The sequence below is a fragment of the Fundulus heteroclitus genome, unplaced genomic scaffold, assembly GCF_011125445.2.
Source record: "Fundulus heteroclitus isolate FHET01 unplaced genomic scaffold, MU-UCD_Fhet_4.1 scaffold_44, whole genome shotgun sequence".
In the NCBI taxonomy this organism is placed as follows: Eukaryota; Metazoa; Chordata; class Actinopteri; order Cyprinodontiformes; family Fundulidae; genus Fundulus; species Fundulus heteroclitus.
This window is the reverse complement of record NW_023396857.1, coordinates 1,061,055-1,084,852: the sequence shown is the minus strand read 5'-3', so window position 1 is coordinate 1,084,852 and position 23,798 is coordinate 1,061,055. Positions and strand designations below refer to the sequence as shown.

Genomic DNA, 23,798 nt, shown 5'->3' with positions numbered 1-23,798 from the left:
TTTGTTTTCATTAGAGTGTTATAAATGTGAGAAACCCTTTCTATACGACACTGTTTTTTTAAATTTTATGCCAACGGCAGCTTTTGTGTAACACAGGCAATACAGAAAATCTTTCAGAGGCAACTATGCTATCAGTAATGTTACTGTTGCGCTCAGTTACTGAGTTTGGTGGTGTCCCACAAGACTGATAAAAAAGTACACAGCATGAAAGCAATTATTTATACAAAGATAAGACTGAAATTTCACATTGTGAAGCACCTGATTTGCATGTTTTTGAGGATTTCCCCCCCACACTGTTTGAGCCAAAGCCCATTTCTTCACCTAAATGATGCCACCTTTACTTCAACTTAACATACAAATATATGATATACAGTTATTATAAAAGTGAGGTTGGCACAAATGATACACCTTCAAGAAAATTAACTCATTTTTTAGATGCATGGCTGGAGCTAAATGCAGGCAAAAAGATGAACATATCAGTTATTTCAATAACTCTCACCATCCCATCATTAATTGCTGAATATAGTCAATTAATGCTTCAGTTGGTTAACAGGAAGGTGTGTAACCAATTTGGCTTTTAATTAGCAAAAATCAAGTATTGTTTTTATAAATACATATTCTGGCAATGTCTAATAACCTCACAGCAAAAATGAAAGTGTTTCACCGGCACCCAGCAGAGAGCTGCTAGCCATCAAGTGGGCCCTGGAGCAGGGGCGGCACAGGCTCCTTGGGGTAAAGAAGCAATTGCTGATCTGGACTGATCATCAGGACCTGATACACATTCAGAACCCCCATATGTCCTTCTGCTTTCCTGTTCCGGATACCTAAACTGCCCGTCACTTCCTCATCACCACTGTTCCAACGTGTCTGCTGAAATCTTCAATCACTAACTCACTCCAAAACACACCAGCATGTCCATCTCTGAATGGATAAAGAAAAACAAACTGGCATTTTGGAGTGGCCTAGTCAAAGTCCTGGCATGAATCATTATGAGATGCTGTGGCATGATCTTAAAATGGCTGTTTATGCTGGAAAACCCTCCAATGTGCATACACTTTTTCACACAGCTGTATGTCCACCTTTCTCCTCTGCATCATGGCAGCCAATTCTCTAGCTTTTGCTGTCATATTCCCAAATTTCAAAGCCCTAACTCTCAGTCCTAGACTGTTGTCTTTTCTCTGACTATGAACACATCTTCCTCTTCATCATCCTCTTCTTCTTTGCTGAGAAAAGCCTAATTTCCACCGGTACCCTGCTGGTCACCAGAAGATGAACAGAAAAATATTAAATGTGGTTTACTAAGCATAAACTATTATCAGTGCTGACTACTGATAAGGCCATTAAAATGAGGATTTAAGCATTTATGTTCATGACCTCAAACCTGATGAAATAGTATGGACACTGCCTAATTCGGTTGTCACAGAGAATCAATCAAATTAAACAAAATTTAGCAATTGTACCTATCAGAGGTTTGGGGGGTGTGGTAGTTAAAGCCTCTTCACTGTAAAATGAGAATATCTTTAGGAGTCGATTCCACCACAACCCTGCATGGACATTTCAGAAGTTTCCATAATACAGTCCAGCCAGAGGGGAGCTGGTTCTGGTTCTAGTCCGTGGATTTGTTGGAAAGTTTTTGTTGACTTTTTGTTGAAAAGGAACTGAATTATTTGTTCACTTGCTTTTTTTCTTTCTCTTGTATTTCCATTACTCATGAAATATGTTTACATGGTTACAGTAAATAAATACCTGCAGAATGTGACAATTTTGTGTCTGTTAATGAGATTATTGTAACCCTGTGTGGATTAAAGAAAACCAGTAATAATTTGAAAGTTTTCACTTGAAATCAGATAGATAGATAGATAGATAGATAGATAGATAGATAGATAGATAGATAGATAGATAGATAGATAGATAGATAGATAGATAGATAGATAGATAGATAGATAGATAGATAGATAGATAGATAGATAGATAGATAGATAGATAGATAGATAGATAGATAGATCCATCGATCCATCTTTGGAGTTTTCCAATTCTTAAAATTTGGAAAATTTGAAGAATTTACGGAATAATCAAGACCTGATGGAACTTAATAAGTGAGAATGCTGACTCAGCATTCTCACTGACTAGTAGAAACACACATCTATCAGAAATGGTCTTGTTCTTTAACTTTCTGCATGATGCGTTCATAAAAAAAGGGATTGCGTACTAAACTGACAGTTAGAAAGAGGTTGATTAAGATTGAAAGCATCAGATGCGCTGGTGGCGCAGCTGGTAGTGCGACCCATATACAGAGGCCTTAGTCCTCGATGCGGTCGACCCAGGTTCGACTCTGACACACGGTCCTTTGCCACGTGTCTCTTCCACCCCCTTCCTGTAAGCCTACTGTAAGAAATAGTGAGCCACTAGAGCCATGAAAAAATCTCCAAAAAAGAATGAGAGCATCACATTTATCATCAATAAAACATATTTGACCTGCTGTGATCTGGAGAGCTACAGACTTTTTGACTTTACTCCAATTACAATTAAAAAATAATGCAATGCTACAGAACATTAAGGCATGTAATGTCTCCTGTTATATTTTATTACTGCTCCCAAATAGCTAACCATTCACATACAATTTGCATCCGTTTCTGAACATTTTATTATAGTTGATTACAATAAAACATCTGTGTATGTTTTAATGGCTAGAAATTACCTTATTATAACCTGCTGTCCCTCATTGGGGAGACTCAGGTGTACCAGCAGCAAAGTGATAGAAGCATGCAGAACCAGACAAAGGTAAAAATCCACAAATAAGAATAAGAACAAGAGACTGTACAGTAATGGTGAATCTAAAACATTAGAAAATACTGTACAGTTAATAAAAGTAGCAAACTCAGATGAAATAAATGTGAAACAGGATAATTTTCTATATTTGAGCTGGTGAACAGGCTGCAGCTTGTGCCGTGCCAGAAGCACGAATGAGGCTGAAAAGATACATACAATGCATAAAAACACCAATCAGATTGCATTATTTAAGAGAATTAGACTATAAAACCAGCGGCCAAGAGATCCTTAGGACAGAAAAGAGCAAAAACGAGGGAAAATGTTTTAACACATCAGAGCAGAGGTTTTATCAGGTTTGTGACTGACATGGTTTTGAAAGGTCTAAGCTGGGATGTTGTTGGTTTTTAAGATGAAGCAGAATTTATTCTCCCTCCTCACACAATCACAGTTTAACTGCATCTCTCTGGCTGCTGCTTTGCTTTTTTCACACAAACCATCCCTCCTAAACATCTTTAATCCCGCATTCCTCTCAGCCTGAGACGGAAACAAAGTCAGGAAGTTTCACATTTGACTTTTTCTAAATGAGCCAACATCTTTGTTTTTAGAATGTAAAACTTGTCGTCAAACTCAATCTCCTTTTATAAAGGAACTCTTTACAGATGTTCCGTATTTTTGACATCTGCATCCCGAAAATGATGGGGTTCAGGAGAGGCTGCAGGATCCCAAAGTAAAGCGACAGAATGAAGCGCAGCACACTGGGAACATTGATCATATCGAATCTGCTCTGAATGATCTCAAACAAGCAGCCAAAGGTGAAATTTAAGAGTGAGACCAGGTGAGGCATGCAGGTGTTGATGGCTTTCTGTCTGGTCTGAGAAGAGGCGGAACAGCAGATCCTCAGGATCTTCATGTAGGAGAACAGAATGGGCAGCAGGGGCACCAGCACGCTGAGAGTGGTGGCAAACAGCCCATAAATGTTGTTCAGGTTGGTGTTCGAACACGCCAGCTTCACTATCATGTAGTTCTGACAGTAGAGACTGCTGAGGACGTTCCCACACAGCGTCAGACGGAGGCTCAGGATGATGGTGATCAAACACCTGACTGACGACAACCAAATCACCCCAACGAACAGCCCTGCAGTGCCGAAGGTCATCAGTGTGTTGTACTTTAAAGGACAGCAGATCGCCAAGTATCGGTCGTAAGACATGATGGCCAAATTACAGAACTCCACGTTCACATAGGAGTAGAGGCAGAAGATCTGCAGGAAGCAGAGAGGAACAGAAACCGTGTGAACGTCAGAGAGGATCTGGACCAGCAGGAAGGGAAACAAGCTTGTGCTGCCGTACAGTTCATTCACAAACAGGCTGCACAGAAACATGTACATAGGTTCATGTAAGCTCCTGTTCACACAGATCACCACAATCAGCAGCACGTTGACAACAATGATGGCAGCGTACAGCGTGAGAGCGATCACAAAGTAGAAGTACCGCAGCGTTCCCACGGTGATGTACGCGTCCAGGATAAAATAAGGAACAGGGGATAGAGTTGAATTCAGAGTCATTTTGTACAAAAACAAAGTTATTTTACTAACATTTAAAGAGCATTTCCTGACAGCTACTCTGACTCTTTGACTGGATGCTAAAATAACCCATAATGTTCAAAGGATCATGAACACACAGCTCTCTGGAATCCACCTCCCCAATCTGCACATTTCCCACCTCCTCTGAACTTTATGAACAAATGAGGAAACCAAATCCTTCCTCCTCCTCCTCCTCCTCCTCCTCCTCCTCCTCCTCCTCCTCCTCCACCACCACAGTAACCAAACCTGTTTACTGAATGAAGAAACAACTTTGGATCTAAGTTTAAACATTTTCTTACCTATTCTCATGTGTCTCACCCAAGGTACACTTTGATGCCAAAATCACTGGATCCAAGTGTAGAGACGTCAAAGCTTGTTGTGGCCTTCAGATTAGCTCAACAGCAGTGTGTTTATCTTGAGCGACAAATAAGGTCTCTCTGCAAAAGCAGAAGAACTTGACTGGCCTGCTCAGACTCCTGACCCCAACCTCACAGAACCCCTTTGGGGTTGTTTTGAGCAGAGATTGTGACCCAGGTCATCTCTTCACACATTATTGTTTGACCTTTCAAATGCATTTCTGAAAGGATGGTAGAAATGTCCATTGAATTCATTTCAGTTGAATTTTATTTCTATAGCACCAATTCACATCACGTCATTTCGAAGCCTCTTTCCAAAGTCGGCTTCCATCAGATCCTCCAGGTTGGTCAGAAAGTTTCCTCACTAAGGAAACCCAGCAGGTTGCATCAAGTCTCTCCAAGCAGCATTCACTCCTCCTGAAAGAGCGTAGAGCCACAGTGGACAGTCATCTGCATTGTTGATGGCTTTGCAGGCAGCAATCCCTCATACTGAGCATGCATGAAGCGACAGTGGAGAGGAAAACTGCCCTTTAACAGGGAGGAGAACCTCCAGCAGAACCAGAACCAGGCTCAGTGTGAACGCTCATCTGCCTCCACCCACTGGGGCTTAGAGAAGACAGAGCAGAGACACAGAAAGCACAGAAGCTCACATTGACCCAGGAGTACTTTCTATGGTAGAGAAGACAGAGCAGAGACACAGAAAGCACAGAAGCTCACATTGACCCAGGAGTACTTTCTATGTTAGATGGTAATAGAGGATGATCTGCCTCCCCTGATGATGTCACAGCTAACAGAACACCAGACCAGGTATACCTTCTATTAAGAGAAAAATGACAGAGAACAAAAAGTTAAAAGCTGAAATAACAACAAACAATGCAGATTGGAGAGCAGTAGGAGAACTCAGCAGAGTGAGAGAAATAGACCCTGATGTCCTCCAGCAGCCTAAGCCTATAGCAGCATAACTATAGAGGTAGCTCAGGGTAACATGAGCCACTCTGACTAGAAGCTTTGTCACAAAGGAAAGTTTTAAGATTAGTCTTAAAAGTAGACGGGGTGTCTGCCTCACGGACCAAAACTGGGAGTTGGTTCCACAGGAGAGGAGCCTGATAGCTAAAGGATCTGCCTCCCATTCTACTTTTAGAGACTCTAGGAACCACCAGCAGACCTGCAGTCTGAGAGCGAAGCGCTCTGTTAGGAACATACGGGGTAATCAGAGCTCTGATATATGATGGAGCTTGATTATTAAGGGCTTTATACATTAGAAGAAGAATTTTAAATTCTATTCTTGATTTAACAGGAAGCCAATGAAGGGAAGCTAAAATTGGAGAAATATGATCCCTCTTGTTGATTTTCATCAGAACTCTTGCTGCAGCATTTTGGATCAGCTGAAGACTTTGAACTGCATTTTGTGGACTTCCTGATAGTAAAGAATTACAATGGTCCAGCCTTGATGTAACAAATGCATGGACTAGTTTTTTCACAATATATGAATACACATAAAATGTATTATCATGTAATATATTGAGAAATATTCTTTTATTGCATAAGGATGCAGCTTTTTCAGCTCCTCAGATGCCACGTTTAGGCAGCTGAGGATGCTATATGCCCCCTAGGAACACCAGGGCCTGCTCCCCACTGCCTCTGAGCACTAGAATCTATTCCTCGTCATCTCTGAGTACCAAAGCCTCGACCTTTCCTCAACACTGTGATTCTCAGACCTTTCCTGTGCTTGCTACTGCTTCCTCTGCACCTTCTAATGATCATCAGCTTCTTGGAATCACATGTTTTTGTAATTTTCTTCCACTGGATCTTGGACCATTCTTCATTGTTTCACCTGAAATGCTAATAGCCGTTAGCCACTTCCTTGTTTTAACCCCTGTTGGGCATGCGCAGTACCTACTTCCATTAAAATCATAGATATACACAAAATACTTTAAGTACTAATAAACTGAGCAGAAACCAAACATAAAACACCAAAATAACAACTAATAAGGCAGCAGAACGTGATAATCTTTCATAAAAACATTCTATGTAACCAGAGCGAGCTACTGACGTATACGTTTTATAAAGATCAAATAACGTGGCTATGTACCTTCAAAAGAAAAGCTAAACATGTTTGGGGTTCCTCAAGGCTCCATTCTATGGCCCCTTTTATTCACATCTATATGAGCCCACTGGCACAGATTATGACTTAGACTTAGACTTCCTTTATTGTCATTTTGTATACACAGAGTGCATACAGAACGAAATTTCGTTTTCACACAGCTCAGAAAGATTGCAGTGACTCTACAGGATACCTTGCAGTGAATTACAGTACAAGATAAAGTGCAGTGATAAATCGCAGTCGCTTACAGGATATGTTTCAATTGACTTCCGGATAAAGTGCAGCAGTGAACAGTAGGCAGTTGAAATGTAAACAATGTAAAACAAATGTAAACAAATATGCAGTAAGGTGCAGCAGTGATTTAAAAGTAGACAGTTGCATTGTAAACAGTTTTGCAGTACGTTTCTGGGTAAGGTGCAGCAGCAATTTTGCAGGATACGATACAAATGTGCAAATGAGCGAGTCGAGTGTGGTACACAGTCCGTTTTTATACTTCAGCTGTTCAGCAGTTCAACAGTCTGATGGCAGCAGGGAAAAAGCTTTTGCAGAACCTAGTGGACCTGCAGCGGATGCTGCGGAACCTCTTTCCAGAGGGCAGCAGGGAGAATAGTCTATGGTGGGGGTGTGAGGGGTCCCTGATGATGTTACGGGCTCGAGACACACAGCGCTGCGATGAAATGTCTTTTATGGAGGGAAGAGGAGCCCCGATGATCCCTTCTGCTGTCCTCACCACTCTCCTCACGTTCTTCCAGTCGGAGGCACTGCAGCCTCAGCACCACACAGAGAGACAGCTGGTCAGAATACTCTCTATGGTGCTTCTGTAGAAGGTCGTGAGGATGGGCGGGGGCAGGCGGGCTCTCCTCATCCTCCGCAGAAAGTACAGTCGTATGTCGTACTACAGCCTTTCCTTGAACAAATATGCTGATGAAATTTATATGTTCCACATGACCACAGTCCCCAACAGTCACTAAGTCAGTGTATCGGGAATCAGGTGTAAGGAAGACTAAAGACAAGTAACATAACCTGTGGGAACCACATCAAAGCAGCAAGCTGTGACCAACTCCAGGATATGAGACCAGATTGTTGTTACCGGTAAATCCACTCATGAATGGTCAAGGTTCCTTTCTTGCACCTGATCCTTTCAGGAATGGATTCTTTCTTTGGAGCCACGGGACATTAAGTCTCTTCTGAGCTCATTTGTCGCACCAGCAATCTGAACAACGAGGTCCTGCAGCCTGGTTTGTCAAGCAGTTCATACTGAACCAAATCTCGACTGATCTCCCCACAGCTGGTTGACCTATGTTACTTTTTCTGGTTGAGTTCCTGGAGCTAAGCCAGGAACACCAGACGTAAACTGATGAAATTGTTGCTGTGACGATGGCCTGGATAAAGCCCCTCAATGCTAGGTATCGATGGTGTCCCAGAAAAAAGCTTCACTTCATGATATTCATCAGGGACCAAGTGTTTTGTCTTGGTTTCTCTCCTCCTTTTGTCGGCTGTGGCAAACGGAAGGTGGTGGTGTAGCGGGCATTGTGGATTTTACGATTGTTCTTGTTTTGGTTTGTATTTCTTTCAGTTAAACTTGTATGGATGTTAAAGAATTAGCTGTTGTAAACTCTATGTGGACGTAGTTTTTCCTTGGATTTCAGCTTGCTTTTACTTCCTGTTTCTATTTCTTTACTTTGTGCCTTGTGCCATGTCTGCTGATGGTTGGTCAGCACCAGTGTTGGGGGTAACGCATTATAAGAAACGCGGTATGGATGGTATGCGTTATAAGAGTATGCGTTATAAGGGAGTAGTGATGGACTCAGACCTGAACCTTCAAAAGCATCTAAAGACAATTACAAGGTCAGCTTTCTATCACCTGAGGAACATTTCTAGGATTAAAAGACTGATGTCTCAGCAGGATCTGGAAAAACTAATCCATGCATTTATTTTTAGTCGAATTGATTACTGCAACAGTGTTTTCACAGGTCTTCCTAAAAAGTGGATCAGACAGCTGCAGCTGATCCAGAACGCTGCTGCCCGCGTCCTCACTAAGACTAAGAAAGTAGAGCACATAACCCCAGTTCTAAAGTCCTTACACTGGCTCCCTGTATCTCAGAGAATAGACTTTAAAATCCTTCTGTTAGTCTATAAATCCCTAAATGGCTAAGCACCTAAATACATTACAGACTTGTTATCAGTGTATCAACCCTCCAGACCACTCAGGTCTTCTGGCTCCAGCCTACTCTGCATACCTAGAACCAGAACCAAACATGGAGAAGCAGCATTTAGTTCCTATGCTCCGCTTATCTGGAACAAACTTCCAGAAAACTGTAAAAGTGCTGAAAGCTTGAGTTTTTTTTAAATCAAGATTAAAAACACATCTGTTTAAAATTCAATTCAATTCAATTCAATTTTATTTATATAGCGCCAAATCATGAAACATGTCATCTCAAGGCACTTTACAAAGTCAAGTTCAATCATATTATACAGATTGGGTCAGATTATACAGATTGGTCAAAAATGTCCTATATAAGGAAACCAGTTGATTGCATCAAAGTCCCGACAAGCAGCATTCACTCCTGGGGAACCGTAGAGCCACAGGAAGAGTCATCTGCATTGTACATGGCTTTGCTGCAATCCCTCATACTGAGCAAGCATGAAGCGACAGTGGGAAGAAAAACCACCCATTAACGGGAAAAAAAACCTCCGGCAGAACCGGGCTCAGTATGAACGGTCATCTGCCTCGACCGACTGGGGTTACAGAAGACAGAACAGAGACACAACAAGAGAAACAAAAAAGCACAGAAGCACACATTGATCTAGTAATCTGTTCTACATTAGATGGTAGTAGCGGGTGAGCCGTCTTCTCTGGATGATGTCACAGTTAACAGAACGCCAGACCAGGTGTACCTACTATGAAGAGAAAAGAGAGAGAACAGAAAGTTAAAGCAGAAATGACAACACATAATGCATAATTGAAGAACAGTAGAACTCAATATAGTGAGAAAATTAGATCCTGATATACTCCAGTAACCTAAGCCTATAGCAGTAAAACTATAAAGGTAGCTGAGAGTAACATGAGTCACTAGTTATAATTTTTGTCAAAAAGAAAAGTTTTAAGCCTAGTCTTAAAAGTAGACAGGGTGTCTGCCTCACGGACCAAAACTGGGAGTTGGTTCCACAGGAGAGGAGCCTGATAGCTAAAGGATCTGCCTCCCATTCTACTTTTAGAGACTCTAGGAACCACCAGCAGACCTGCGGTCTGAGAGCGAAGTGCTCTGTTAGGAACATACGGGGTAATCAGAGCTCTGATATATGATGGAGTTTGATTATGAAGGGCTTTATACGTTAGAAGAAGAATTTTAAATTCTATTCTTGATTTAACAGGAAGCCAATGAAGGGAAGCTAAAATTGGAGAAATATGATCCCTCTTGTTGATTTTCATCAGAACTCTTGCTGCAGCATTTTGGATCAGCTGAAGGCTTTGAACTGCATTTTGTGGAATTCCTGATAGTAAAGAATTACAATAGTCCAGCCTTGAAGTAACAAATGCATGGACCAGTTTTTCAGCATCACTCCTGGACAGAATGTTTCTAATTTTGGCGATATTCCGGAGGTGAAAAAAGGAAACTCTGGAAACCTGTTTAATATGGGATTTAAATGACATGTCTTGGTCAAAAATAACACCAAGATTTTTTTACTTTATTACCAGAGGCCAGGTTAATGCCACCCAGATTAAGTGATTGGTTAAGAAGTTTATTTTTTTGAGGACTCTGGCCCAAAGATTAAAACTTCGGTCTTGTCAGAATTTAGATGCAGGAAATTTAAAGTCATCCAGCTTTTGATGTCATCAAGACATGACTGCAGTCGAAGTAATTGATTGGATTCATCAGGATTTATGGATAAATATAGCTGAGTATCATCAGCATAACAGTGGAAATTAATCCCATGCTGTCTGATAATTTTGCCTATCGGAAGCATATATATAGTAAAGAGAATTGGTTCAAGGACTGAACCCTGTGGTACTCCACAGGTGACCCTAGAGTTTGAGGAAGATTTATTATTAACATGAACAAATTGGAATCTGTCTGACAGATAAGATTTAAACCAGCCTAATGCTTTCCCCTTAATCCCTACAGTATGTTCAAGTCTTTGTAGGAGAATATTGTGATCAACTGTATCAAACGCAGCACTGAGATCTATCAGGACAAGTATAGACACAAGTCCATTATCTGAGGCCATGAGAATATCATTAGTGACCTTCACCAGAGCTGTTTCAGTGCTATGATGAGCTCTGAAGCCTGACTGAAACTCCTCAAGTAGGTCATTACTTTGTAAATGTTCACAAAGTTGATTAGCAACTACTTTCTCAAGAATTTTAGATAAGAAAAGAAGATTAGATATAGGTCTGTAATTTACTAACTCATCTTGATCAAGAGAAGGTTTCTTAAGTAAAGGTTTAATAACAGCTACTTTCAAAACCTGTGGTACATATCCATTTACTAAGGATAGATTAATCATGTCTAAAATAGTGCCACTGATCAAAGGGAATATGTCCTTAAACAACTTGGTTGGGATTGGGTCTAACATACAGGTAGAAGGTTTAGATGAAGCTAAAAATTTAGATAGCTCAGAAAGCTCTACTGCTTCTAAACAGTTCAAACACTGCGCAGATTCTAAAGATTCCTCCAATGCTGCCTCACTTACTGAGGACGAGGTAATCATGTTTGGGAGAATGCCAATTATTTTATTTTTAAAGGTATCAATTTTATTTATGAAGAATCCCATAAAATCATTACTACTGAGAGCTAAGGGAATGGATGGATCAACAGAGCTGTGGCTCTGGGTAAGCTTGGCAACTGTACTAAAGAGAAATCTAGGATTATTTTTATTCTCTTCAATTAATTATGAAAAATATGCTGCTCTAACTCTGCGGAGGGTCTTGTTATACAACAATAGTCTGTCCCTCCAGATTAAGTAGGATTCCTCTCGGTGTGTAGAGCGCCATTTTCTCTCCAATTTCCTAACATTGTGCTTCAAGGAACGCAGCTCTGAATTAAACCAAGGAGCCAGCTTCCTGTGAATAATCACCTTCTTTTTCAAGGGAGCTACATTGTCTAATGCAGAACGCAATGAGGAAGTCACATTGTTAGCAAAGGTATCGATTTGTGAATGGGAAGAAACAGCAATGCTGCCATCTACAGGGCATTTCTGCAATACTGAGGATATTAAGAAGGGGACAGACTCTTTAAGTTTTGATACAGCATTATCCGATAAAAATCTACTATAATGGAACCCTCTTTTGGGGGTGGAGAATTCAGTCAGATTAAACTCAAATGTTATTAAAAAATGATCAGACAGGACAGGGTTGTGAGGAAATACTGTTAATTCTTCACAATCAATGCCATATGTCAGCACAAGGTCTAAAGTATGGAGCCGAGAGTGCGTCGGTTCATGCACATTTTGAGCAAAACCAATTGAATCTAGGATAGTTTTAAAGGCTACACTAAGGTTATCACATTCAGTGTCAACATGGATGTTAAAATCACCCACTATAATAACCTTATCAGTATTTAACACCAAATCAGATAAGAAATCTGACAACTCATCCAAAAACTGAGTGTAAGGGCCTGGTGGACGATACAAAACAACAAACAGAAGAGGTTTTATTGCTTTGCAGTTTGGATGAGGGAAACTGAAGGTTAAATGTTCAAAAGAACTGTAATTATTAGTTGGCCTGGGACTAATTAATAAATCAGACTGAAAGATAGTTGCCACTCCTCCTCCTCTTCCCACAGATCGGATAATGTGGGAATTTGAATAACTGGAGGGGGTTGACTCATTTATACTAACGTAGTCCTCTTGTAGCCAGGTTTCTGTGAGACAAAACAAATCAATCTGATTATCAGAAATCAATTCATTAACTAACAAAGTCTTTGGAGGGAGAGACCTTATATTTAATAGACCACATTTTATTATTTTATTTTTAGGTTCAAGGTGAACCATATTGATTTTTATTAGGTTTTTATGATTTGTTCCTTTTAGATCAGTTTTTGATCTGTTAAGTTTTGGCCGTGGGAAAGACACCGTCTCAATAGGATAATGGGTGGGTAACAGTACAGAAGCTGCAGAGAGGTGTGTTAAACTACGGCTCTGTTTCCTGGTCTGGACCCTGGGTTGTCAGCATTTAGGAGAACTAATAAATCCGGCCAGATTCCTAGAAAGAAGAGCTGCACCATCCAAAGTAGGATGGATGCCGTCTCTCCGGATCAGACCAGGTTTTCCCCAGAAAGTTCTCCAGTTATCAATGTAGCCCACGTCGTTTTCTAGACAACCAGCGGTTGAATGATGACATGCGGCTAAACATGTCATCACTGGTCAGATCAGGCAGGGGACCAGAGAAAATTACAGAGTCCGACATAGTTTTAGCAAACTCACAAACCGAAGCAACACCAACTTTGGTGACCTCTGATCGGCGTGACCGGGTGTCATTACCGCCAGCGTGAATAACAATTTTGCGGTATTTACGCTTATCCTTAGCCAGTAGTTTTAGGTAGGATTCTATGTCGCCTGTTCTGGCCCCTGCCTTTGACTGTTCTAGTTAAACAGTTTTACTGTTTTTAATGTTCTTTTTTGTTACTACATTCTATCCCTACTTGCTTTTATTCTATTTTCTATCTACATTTTATTATTTTGCTATATCTTAATCATGTAAAGCACTTTGTATTGTCTTGTACTGAATTGTGCTATATAAAAAAATTTGCCTTGCCTTGCCTTGCCTAAGAAACGCGTTATAAGAAACGCGTTAGAGTACTCTTATTAGTTTTTTTCAGTAACGAGTAATCTAACGCGTTAGTTTTGCAAATTCAGTAATCGGTAACTCTGTTATTTTCCAAAATAAGCACTCGTTACTCCGTTACTTTAAGAATTTCCCTCGATAAGGAAAGTCCCTGCTTTTCTGCATTTAGTCAGATGCGGCTGCTTGCGTCTGTACCCTGCTCCTTGCCTCTCTGTGTGTGTGTGGGTGTGTGTGTGTGTGTGTGCGCGCGCGCGCACCTGTGTGTGTAAGCTACTTGTGTTTGTACCCCGGCAAGATGGCCGAGAAGACAGCGTTTGATTCTTGGAGGTAAGCACATTATTTTGAACTAGAAAAAGCTGTTCCTGCGTAACAGCGAGTGATAATGGTAATCTGCAGAATGATGCAGAAAACATTGAAATCAGATTTGAAGAATTTTAAAAAATTGAAAAATTTGAAGAATTTGAAAAAGTTTGAAAAATTGACAGAAATAGAAGAATTTGAAGGAATTTGAAGAATTTGAAAAAAATTGAAAAATTTGAAGAAATTTGAAGAATTTAAAAAAATTGAAGAAATTTGAAAAATTTTAAAAATGTAAAGAAATTTGAAGAATTTGAAGAAATTTGTAAAATTTGTAAAAATTTGAAGAATTTGAAAAACATGAAGAATTTGAAAAAATTTGAAGAATTAGAAAAATTAAAAAAAATTGAAGGAATTTGAAAAATTTAAAAAAATTTGAAGAATTTGAAAAAGTTGAAGGAATTTGAAAAATTTGAAAAAATTTGAAGAATTTGAGGAAATTTCAAGAATTTGACGAATTTGAAGAAATTTGAAGAATTTGAAAAATTTGAAGAAATTTGACAAATTTGAAGAAATTTGACAAATTTGAAGAAATTTGAAGAATTTGAAGAAATTTGAATAATTTTAAAAATTTTAAGAATTTGAAAAATTTGACGTAGGCCAAATTTCTTGTGGAGCTGTCTCTCTAAAGGAAGTACAGACTCTGTGAAGCAGAAGTTTGTACGAGCTTCCTAGAGCTATTCCGGTTAGCAACATGCTAAGCAATAGCCGCTAACAAGGTTGTGTTCAGTATCACCGGGGGATTGTACTCTGTCAGTTTGGTCCAAATCCTGTACTGGGAAGTGCCTCAAAAAGGGGTGCCAATACTTAATGTCACCAAACGTGACCAAAGTTCATGGGTCAGATTGGCCTCCTTTAGCAACTCAGTCTCACCACATCTGGGCCCAGAATTCAACATTTGACCAAAATGGTCAGTAGCGCCATTTCCCACAGGTGGGTGGTGCTGTATTGGCCAATTGGGTCGTGTGTGGGCATCATGCCAGGTCCTGTTGGAAGCAAAGGCCCAATAGGAAAGCATGTGACATCCAAAATGGGACAGAAAGGTGTACATGGCTGAAAGTCACTTGAAATTTTTAAAATGTTAAGAGGAAGTGAGTGTGCAAATTTCAGGTTCCTACATTAATCACAGCCACTGCAGGGGATGTTGAAAGTTGCCATTCTATTTCAATAGAGCCTCTCCCTCTGGCCCTCAGAGTTCCGTCGTCATGGAAACTCACTCACACACCTGCAGCGGGCCAGTCTACCGAAGTGCAGAGACTTTGTGTCAGACTCTGCCTATTGGGTTATAATGGAGAACTTTGCCTCGAACAACGATCCATATCTCCTGTTCCGTAAATGGTAGAGACGTCATTTTTTCTGCGTTTATTTCGTAATGGATAGGAGAACAAGAAAAACTATCGGTTTTTGCTGGAAAAAGTTCAATAAAGGCGTAAAAAATTATGATATAAAGGGGATTTTTAGCGAATTTCAGAAATCCTCTAAAAAGGTTCCCAAACAAATCACTGTAGCTGAAAAAGTATAAGAGATATCAAAGTAATTCTTTCACTGTGAGTATCAGCAGGCTTTTGAGGACTATGGAGCTCATTTTTATGTTTGTACAAAAATCGGTGTAGGCACAGCGACGATGTAAATAAGTGGATGATGTGGAAGAATGAAGCTCCAAAGCGTTTTAAGGATTTTGCGCATTTGCTACTCCCGAACAAATTGTTCCTGCGGAAAAACCGTAACATCCACAAATTTCCTTTTGTGTGAGTGCCAGAAGGGTTGGGACATGAATGTGTGAAAGTCTCATGCCTGTACATAAAACGGTTTAGGAGTAGCGACGATGTAGAAAAGTGCCTCATTTGGGGGGATGGAAGTCTGATCCTGTTTTAGCATTTTTCCAAAACGCTACTCCCGAACAAATTGTTCCTGCGGCAAAACCGTAACATTTATCGACAAAATTCCTTTTTTGTGAGCGCCAGAAGGGTTAGGACATGAATGTGTGAAAGTCTCATGCCTGTACATGAAACGGTTTAGGAGTAGCGACGATGCGAAAACATGTGATGTTTTGGATTTTCAGACGTCATTTTTCAAAACCGCTCCATAGGAAATGAATGGGGAAGGTTTCGGGTTAGTGTCGCTCTGAGGTGATTTGCGAAAAATCTATAAATCCCACACCAATGATGGTTACATTTTCCGAATCCAGACAAAAATTCCTACGTTTTGATGTATAATTTATGTGGATAGGGTGAAAATTGAGCGAGTGAGAAGAAGTTGTTCGGAGAAGAAGAATTTGTTGAATTTCTAGAGTGCGCACTCTAAAAGAGCCTCCTTGACGACCATAGCAACGCATGTTATTTGCTGAATTTCTTGAAAAGCCAAAATTATTTTAAAGACGTACTCTACGAAAATGGTGAAAGATATGAAAAAGCTGAAACATACCATAATAGCGAAAAGATATTACTACATTTTAAAAGTTGAATGACGTTTCTAGCTGAAAGTAGGCTGAAGCAGTAAGACGTCAAAAACCTGGGCACTATACCTCAAAGCCCCCCCCCCCCTCCCTCCCAAAAACATCAGACATAATCAAGGGGATTTCTGTAATGTAATTTACTATTTACCAACTTACACAACTACATGTAGGCATATGAGCAGTGAGCAATATTCAAATATCTAATTTTAAAATGATGAAATCAAAAAAATCTTGATTTATTTATCATTTATTATTATTGTGACATCAGTGTTCACAAAAGGAATAATGCAACAATTTCAAGTAAATAATATAACAATTTATGAAAAATATATTTTAAAGCATGTGTCATGTGGTGGTGAAGTTGAAAATTGTTAGAGTTTCATAAGTGTTCATCTTTGTTTTTCCTGCTTTTGTTTTGAATTTGTTTCTCTGCTGACTATCATAGTGATTAGAAATATGAGCCTCCGTTTGGTGATGACATCAGCCTGTTGATGTGGGAGGTTCCTGAAACCTGTAAAGCAGCAGAGGAAGGTTTAAGGTTTGGTTAGAAGTAGTTTACTGTCAGTGAAATAATGACATGAACATTAATTGTTGCTGTTTACGTTGATTCATTATCTGAACAGTGGCGAACATCAGTGATCACATTCTAGGGGTAAAATCTCCGGGAAAAGGTAACATGAGTGTTTAAGCTACACTTGAACAATAAGAACTTTTTAAGTGTAAGGATCATCATGATGAACTCAACACAGGTTTCATATTTCACTCTTGGTGCTTATTTTGATACCAAACAGGTAAAATATGTTTTATTTCTCATCGTGCTGTGTCTATATGTCCTGATCGTTGGCTCTAACGTGCTGCTGATTGTGGTGATCTGTGTGAACAGGAGCTTACATGAACCTATGTACATGTTTCTGTGCAACCTGTTTCTGAATGAACTGTATGGCAGCACAGGCTTGTTCCCCTTCATGCTGGTCCAGATCCTCTCTGATGTTCACATTATTTCTGCTCCGCTCTGCTTCCTGCAGATCTTCTGTCTTTACACGTACGCAGATGTAGAATTCTTTAATCTAGCCATCATGTCTTATGACCGATACCTGGCCATCTGCCACCCTCTGCAGTACCACGCACTGATGAGCCTGAAGAAAGTTGCACTTTTCATTGCCGCTGCCTGGATAACAGCCTTTCTGATAGTTACTACTACAACGTCTTTGAGTTTCTCTTTGCCGCTCTGCGGAAACTTCATTAACAAAATATACTGTGACAACTACTCTATAGTTAAACTGGCCTGCTCGGACATAACGGTCAATAACATTTATGGCCTCATCAGCACGGCGCTCGTTGTTTTTGTTCCAGTGGGTTTGATCCTCTACACCTACATGAGGATCCTGAAGGTGTGTTTTTCTGGATCCAAACAGACCCGGCAGAAGGCCGTCAGCACCTGCACGCCTCACCTGGCCTCCCTGGTTAACTTCTCATTTGGGATTTGCTTTGAGGTGTTGCAGAGCAGGTTCAACATGAGCAGCACTCCCGGTGCTGTAAAAGTATTGTTATCATTGTACTATGTAACATGTCAGCCACTGTTCAACCCTGTGATGTACGGTGTGAAGCTGTCTACAATACGCAGCATGTGGAAACGTTTGTTCTGGGTGAAATTGAAATAAAAAATGCTGATTCTCTGATTCAGTCTGACAGACATCACCTCTTAAACATAGTCTCTGGGCGCTGTTTGTAAAGTTACTCAATTAAACGTTAGCGGCACTATTTTGTGACATTTTTTCAGAAAAGTGGTGTGCTAAACAGTTAAATGTCTACAAGGTTGTAACTACTTAGACAATTAAATGTTAAGAAAAATTTACCTAAATGTTAAATTTAAGCATGCCCACATATGTAGCTACAGCTAGGTTATTATACATTTAGCTAAATGATAGGTAAATATCCAAATATTTAGGTAAATGTCTAAATATGCAAACTATTTAGGTATAGCTATATCAAGTATCAAGAGTCTTGATTGTCATTATGTAATCATAAGAACAGGGGCTCAGAATTTGCACATAACACGCAGAGGCCAATTACTCTTTAATTTGTCTGTTTCAGCTTTAAGGCCAGAAACCAACAAACTGTGATGCAATAATGCAGCTTGAGCTGTTTAAAAATAAACTGAGCAGCACAGTAGGAACAGTTCCCACACTGCTGATGTAATTGTGTTTAGGGAGAGTACATATTTTTATTTATCATAACATTGGCTATTTTGTCAGCTTTAATGTGAGACATCCATCTGTCTTCTAATGCATCTATGGGGTCTATCTCCAGCTGTCAATGGGTGAAAGGTGGGGTTCACCCTGGACAGGTCGCCAGTCTACAGCAGCAACACAGAGACAAACAACCATTCTCACACACACTCATTCCTAAGGAGAATTTCAATTAACTTAGCAGTCATGTTTTTGGACTGTGGGAGGAAGCTGGAGTACCCGAAGAGAACCCACGCATGTACAGGGAGAACATGCAGACTCCATGCAGAAAGACCCATGGCAAGGTTAGGACTTGAACCCAGGACCTTCTGGCTGCAAGGCAACAGCGCTACCCACTGTAGCCTAATATGAGACATATTTTATAGAAATATAAGAATTAAGGAGTTTCTTTGACAGGTGTGCTGATTCCACATTAGAACAGCATGGTTTTATTTTAATGCATAGCAATGGCTCCTCTGTGTGCAGATTACAGCCTATAGTGGTGACTAGGGGATATCCTATCCAATGACATATATCAATAGTCTGCTGTTCAGCTGATATGACCAAATCCTACCAATGCCTAGAGAGGGCTGGAATGAAGGACAGCCCTGAAGCTGTGATCATGACAGCACAGGAGCAGGCCTTCAGCACCAGAGTAATACAGGCCCAGATCTACCAGACCAGGTAAGATCCCAGGAGCTGGCTCTGCAAAGAGGCCTCAGAAACCATCCAGCATCTCATAGCAGGGTGTAAGATACTAGCAGTGTAAGAATATATGGAAAAACAAAGCTAATTCAGATCAGAAAAAACAATAAACAGAACACACAAGAGGAACCAAATAACCTAGAACTACACAGGCGTACGGAAACGCCAGGGGGACAAGATAGGCGTGCAGAAACGCCAAAGGGACTGGCGTGCGGAAACGCCAGAGCGAAGAAAAAGGTATACGAAAGTGCTAGGGCTCAACAGACGTACGAATACGCTGGAGCACTACTAGCGTGCCGAACGCCAGAGGGAAAGACAGGCGTATGGAAACACTGGCATACAACTAGTGTACCGAAACGGCAGGGGACAACAGGCGTACGAAACGCTAGAGCTCAACAACGTACAGAAACGCTGGAGCATAACTAGCGTGAACAAATGCTGGGGCGTGAGGGAAACGGCAGGGCATGAGGGAAACGGGAACAAGAACTGAGGGCATCCTAACACGCCAGGGAACAAGAACAGAGGGCGTCCTAACACGCCATGGAAATGGAGGAAACAAAATACTAGGAACGAAGGGCAATCTAACAAGCCAGGGGACAGGGGGTGCGCTGGGCAGAGACAGACCGGAAGCGCCAGAGGGCACAGACAGCGACTTGGGAGCGCCGGAGGGCTCTGGCGGCAGCTTGTGTGCGCTGGACAGCGACAGGCCTGGTGCACCAGAGGGCACAGCCAGCGACTTAGGAGCCGGGACCTTAATGAGTGCAGGGACCTTATCGAGCGCAGGAACCCTTAAGCACAGGAACCCATACAGCGCAGGGACTAGAAAGCAAGACAGAAGCTAAAAACCAAGAACTAGAAAACAAAAGGCAAAAACTAGAAAGCTAAGGCATGAACTAAAACAATAAAGCAAAAACTAGAAAACTGGGGCAGGGATAACAACAGAAAAGCAAAACTAAAGCAAAAATGAGAAAATCAAAACTAAACTAGAAAACTAGGGAAGGAACAAAATACTAAAGCAAAACTATATAACTAAAGCGAAAACTAGAAAATTAAAGCCAGACAGAAAGACTAGAGGCAAAACCTAGAATAATAAAACACTAGGGAAACAGAGGAACTAGGAGGAGAACTAGAACAGGGGAACCAAACTGAAACTACAGAGGGCAAGTACCAGACAAAACAAAAGAACACGAGGACTAAGACAAAACAAAGGAGCATAACACAGCTCATATTTAGGGAGCTCAGGAACCTTACAAGCGCCGGGACCTTAATGAGCGCCGGGACCTTAATGCGCGGCGGGAAAGCGCAGGAACCCGTACGGCGCAGGAACCTATTGAGCACAGAAAAAAGATAATCAAGTTAAACACTAGAAAATGAAAACAAAGACTGGAAAACTGAAGCAAAACTGGAAAACTAAAATGAAAACTGAGAAACTAAACCAAGAACTAGAAAACAAAGGTCGGAACTACAGAACAAAGAGAGGAACTACAAGACTGAAATGGGAACTACACCATTAATACGAGAACTACAAGGCTAAACAGGAACTGCAAGATTTAAACAACACTAGAAAACTCAAGAACTAGAAAACTAAGGCAAATCTAGTAAACAAAGACAAAAACTATAAACTAAAGCCAGACAAAAACTAAAGAACTGCAAGAAACCTAAGAACCACTGAATAATTCGAAACTAGGGGATGCTAAGTAATTTGAAACTCGAGGGTGAAAAAAATAACTCAAAACAAAGACAGAAACTAGGGCAGAAACTAGACAACTGAGGCAGGAATAACACGACTAAAACAGAACTAGACAAACTAAGGTAGGACTAGAAAATTAAGGCAGGAACAAGAATACTAAAGCAAGAACCAAAACACAAAACTAAGAACTAGAAACTAAAGCAGAACTAGGAGGCGCTGGGCAGTAACGTCCTTGACATGCTGGGCAGCGTCGGGCTTCACGAAGGGCGATTCCAGGGAACAGAGTCAGATGCGGGGCATCGCGAGCGGCGATCCTGTCGAGGCGAACCAGAAGCAGATGGCTCCCACGGAGACCACGGGCTGAGGCGGAGCGGATCCTGAGGCGGACGGCACTCACGGAGCTGACTGACATGTGCGAGAGTTCATAGCTTCTCATAGATGGCTAGCAGAGTCCACAGATTCTCAGAGTCGGCTAGCAGAGATAACAGTTTCTCAGAGTCGGCTAGCAGAGTTAACAGCTTCTCAGGGACGGCTAGCAGAGATAACAGTTTCTCAGAGACGGCTAGCAGAGTTAACAGCTTCTCAGGGACGGCTAGCAGAGATAACAGATTCTCAGAGTCGGCTAGCAGAGTTAACAGCTTCTCAGAGACGGCTAGCAGAGTTAACAGCTTCTCAGAGACGGCTAGCAGAGATAACAGTTTCTCAGAGACGGCTAGCAGAGTCTACAGCTTCTCAGAGACGGCTAGCAGAGTTAACAGCTTCTCAGAGACGGCTAGCAGAGTTAACAGCTTCTCAGAGTCGGCTAGCAGAGTTAACAGCTTCTCAGAGACGGCTAGCAGAGATAACAGTTTCTCAGAGACGGCTAGCAGAGTCCACAGCTTCTCAGAGACGGCTACCAGAGTTAACAGCTTCTTAGAGACGGCTAGCAGAGTTAACAGCTTCTCAGAGACGGCTAGCAGAGTTAACAGCTTCTTAGAGACGGCTAGCAGAGTTAACAGCTTCTTAGAGATGGCTAGCAGAGTTAACAGCTTCTCAGAGACGGCTAGCAGAGTTAACAGTTTCTCAGAGACGGCTAGCAGAGTTAACAGCTTCTTAGAGACGGCTAGCAGAGTTAACAGCTTCTCAGAGACGGCTAGCAGAGTCCACAGCTTTTCAGAGACGGCTAGCAGAGTTAACAGCTTCTTAGAGAAAGCTAGCAGGACTAACCTTGAGTTGAAAATTGTTAGAGTTTCATAAGTGTTCGTATTTGTTTTTCCTGCTTTTGTTTTGAATTTGTTTCTCTGCTGACTATCATAGTGATTAGAAATATGGGCCTCCGTTTGGTGATGACATCAGCCTGTTGATGTGGGAGGTTCCTGAAACCTTTAAAGCAGCAGAGGAAGGTTCAAGGTTTGGTTAGAAGTAGTTTACTGTCAGTGAAATAATGACATGAACATTAATTGTTGCTTTTTACGTTGATTCATTATCTGAACAGTGGCGAACATCAGTGATAACATTCTAGAGGTAAAATCTCTGGGAAAATGTAACATGAGTGTTTGAGCTACACTTGAACAATAAGAACTTTTTAAGTGTAAGGATCATCATGCTGAACTCAACACAGGTTTCATATTTCACTCTTGGTGCTTATTTTGATACCAAACAGGTAAAATATGTTTTATTCCTGATCCTGCTGTGTCTGTATGTCCTGATCGTTGGCTCTAACGTGCTGCTGATCATGGTTATCTGTGTGAAAAGGAGCTTACATGAACCTATGTACATGTTTCTGTGCAGCCTGTTTGTGAATGAACTATACGGCAGCACAGGTTTGTTCCCCTTCCTGCTGGTCCAGATCCTCTCTGATGTTCACATTATTTCTGCTCCGCTCTGCTTCCTGCAGATCTTCTGTCTTTACACGTACGCAGGTGTAGAGTTCTGTAATCTAGCCGTCATGTCTTATGACCGATACCTGGCCATCTGCCACCCTCTGCAGTACCACGCACTGATGAGCCTGAAGAAAGTTGCACTTTTCATTGCTGCTGCCTGGATAACAGCCTTTCTGATAGTTACTACTACAACGTCTTTGAGTTTCTCTTTGCCGCTCTGCGGAAACTTCATTAACAAAGTATACTGTGACAACTACTCTATAGTTAAACTGGCCTGCTCGGACACAACAGTCAACAACATTTATGGCCTCATCAGCACGGCGCTCGTAGTTTTTGTTTCAGTGGGTTTGATCCTCTACACCTACATGAGGATCCTGAAGGTGTGTTTTTCTGGATCCAAACAGACCCGGCAGAAGGCCGTCAGCACCTGCACGCCTCACCTGGCCTCCCTGGTTAACTTCTCATTTGGGATTTGCTTTGAGGTGTTGCAGAGCAGGTTCAACATGAGCAGCACTCCCGGTGCTGTAAAAGTATTGTTATCATTGTACTATGTAACATGTCAGCCACTGTTCAACCCTGTGATGTACGGTGTGAAGCTGTCTACAATACGCAGCATGTGGAAACGTTTGTTCTGGGTGAAATTGAAATAAAAAATGCTGATTCTCTGATTCAGTCTGACAGACATCACCTCTTAAACATAGTCTCTGGGCGCTGTTTGTAAAGTTACTCAATTAAACGTTAGCGGCACTATTTTGTGACATTTTTTCAGAAAAGTGGTGTGCTAAACAGTTAAATGTCTACAAGGTTGTAACTACTTAGACAATTAAATGTTAAGAAAAATTTACCTAAATGTTAAATTTAAGCATGCCCACATATGTAGCTACAGCTAGGTTATTATACATTTAG

General features: G+C 41.1%; 3 protein-coding genes across 3 annotated transcripts; 2 read left to right on the top strand and 1 right to left on the bottom strand.

The window, feature by feature from the left end:
• Window positions 1–2,576: 2,576 nt before the first annotated feature.
• LOC105922178 (olfactory receptor 4C3-like) lies at window positions 2,577–4,458 on the bottom strand. The gene has a single exon (XM_012858060.2). The coding sequence runs from the start codon at window positions 4,328–4,330 to the stop codon at window positions 3,371–3,373; it is 960 nt and encodes a 319-aa protein (XP_012713514.2). The 5' UTR covers window positions 4,331–4,458; the 3' UTR covers window positions 2,577–3,370.
• A 12,649-nt stretch (window positions 4,459–17,107) lies between these two features.
• Window positions 17,108–18,098, top strand: LOC105923780 (olfactory receptor 10A3-like). The gene has a single exon (XM_036131539.1). The coding sequence runs from the start codon at window positions 17,139–17,141 to the stop codon at window positions 18,066–18,068; it is 930 nt and encodes a 309-aa protein (XP_035987432.1). The 5' UTR covers window positions 17,108–17,138; the 3' UTR covers window positions 18,069–18,098.
• A 4,511-nt stretch (window positions 18,099–22,609) lies between these two features.
• LOC118560512 (olfactory receptor 10A3-like) lies at window positions 22,610–23,572 on the top strand. The gene has a single exon (XM_036131538.1). The coding sequence runs from the start codon at window positions 22,613–22,615 to the stop codon at window positions 23,540–23,542; it is 930 nt and encodes a 309-aa protein (XP_035987431.1). The 5' UTR covers window positions 22,610–22,612; the 3' UTR covers window positions 23,543–23,572.
• The last annotated feature ends 226 nt before the right edge of the window (window positions 23,573–23,798 follow it).

Bases quoted from the DNA above. Each gene is read 5' to 3' on its own strand.
- LOC105922178 (XM_012858060.2), bottom strand. From the start codon at position 4,330: ATGACTCTGAATTCAACTCTATCCCCTGTTCCTTATTTTATCCTGGAC.
- LOC105923780 (XM_036131539.1), top strand. From the start codon at position 17,139: ATGATGAACTCAACACAGGTTTCATATTTCACTCTTGGTGCTTATTTT.
- LOC118560512 (XM_036131538.1), top strand. From the start codon at position 22,613: ATGCTGAACTCAACACAGGTTTCATATTTCACTCTTGGTGCTTATTTT.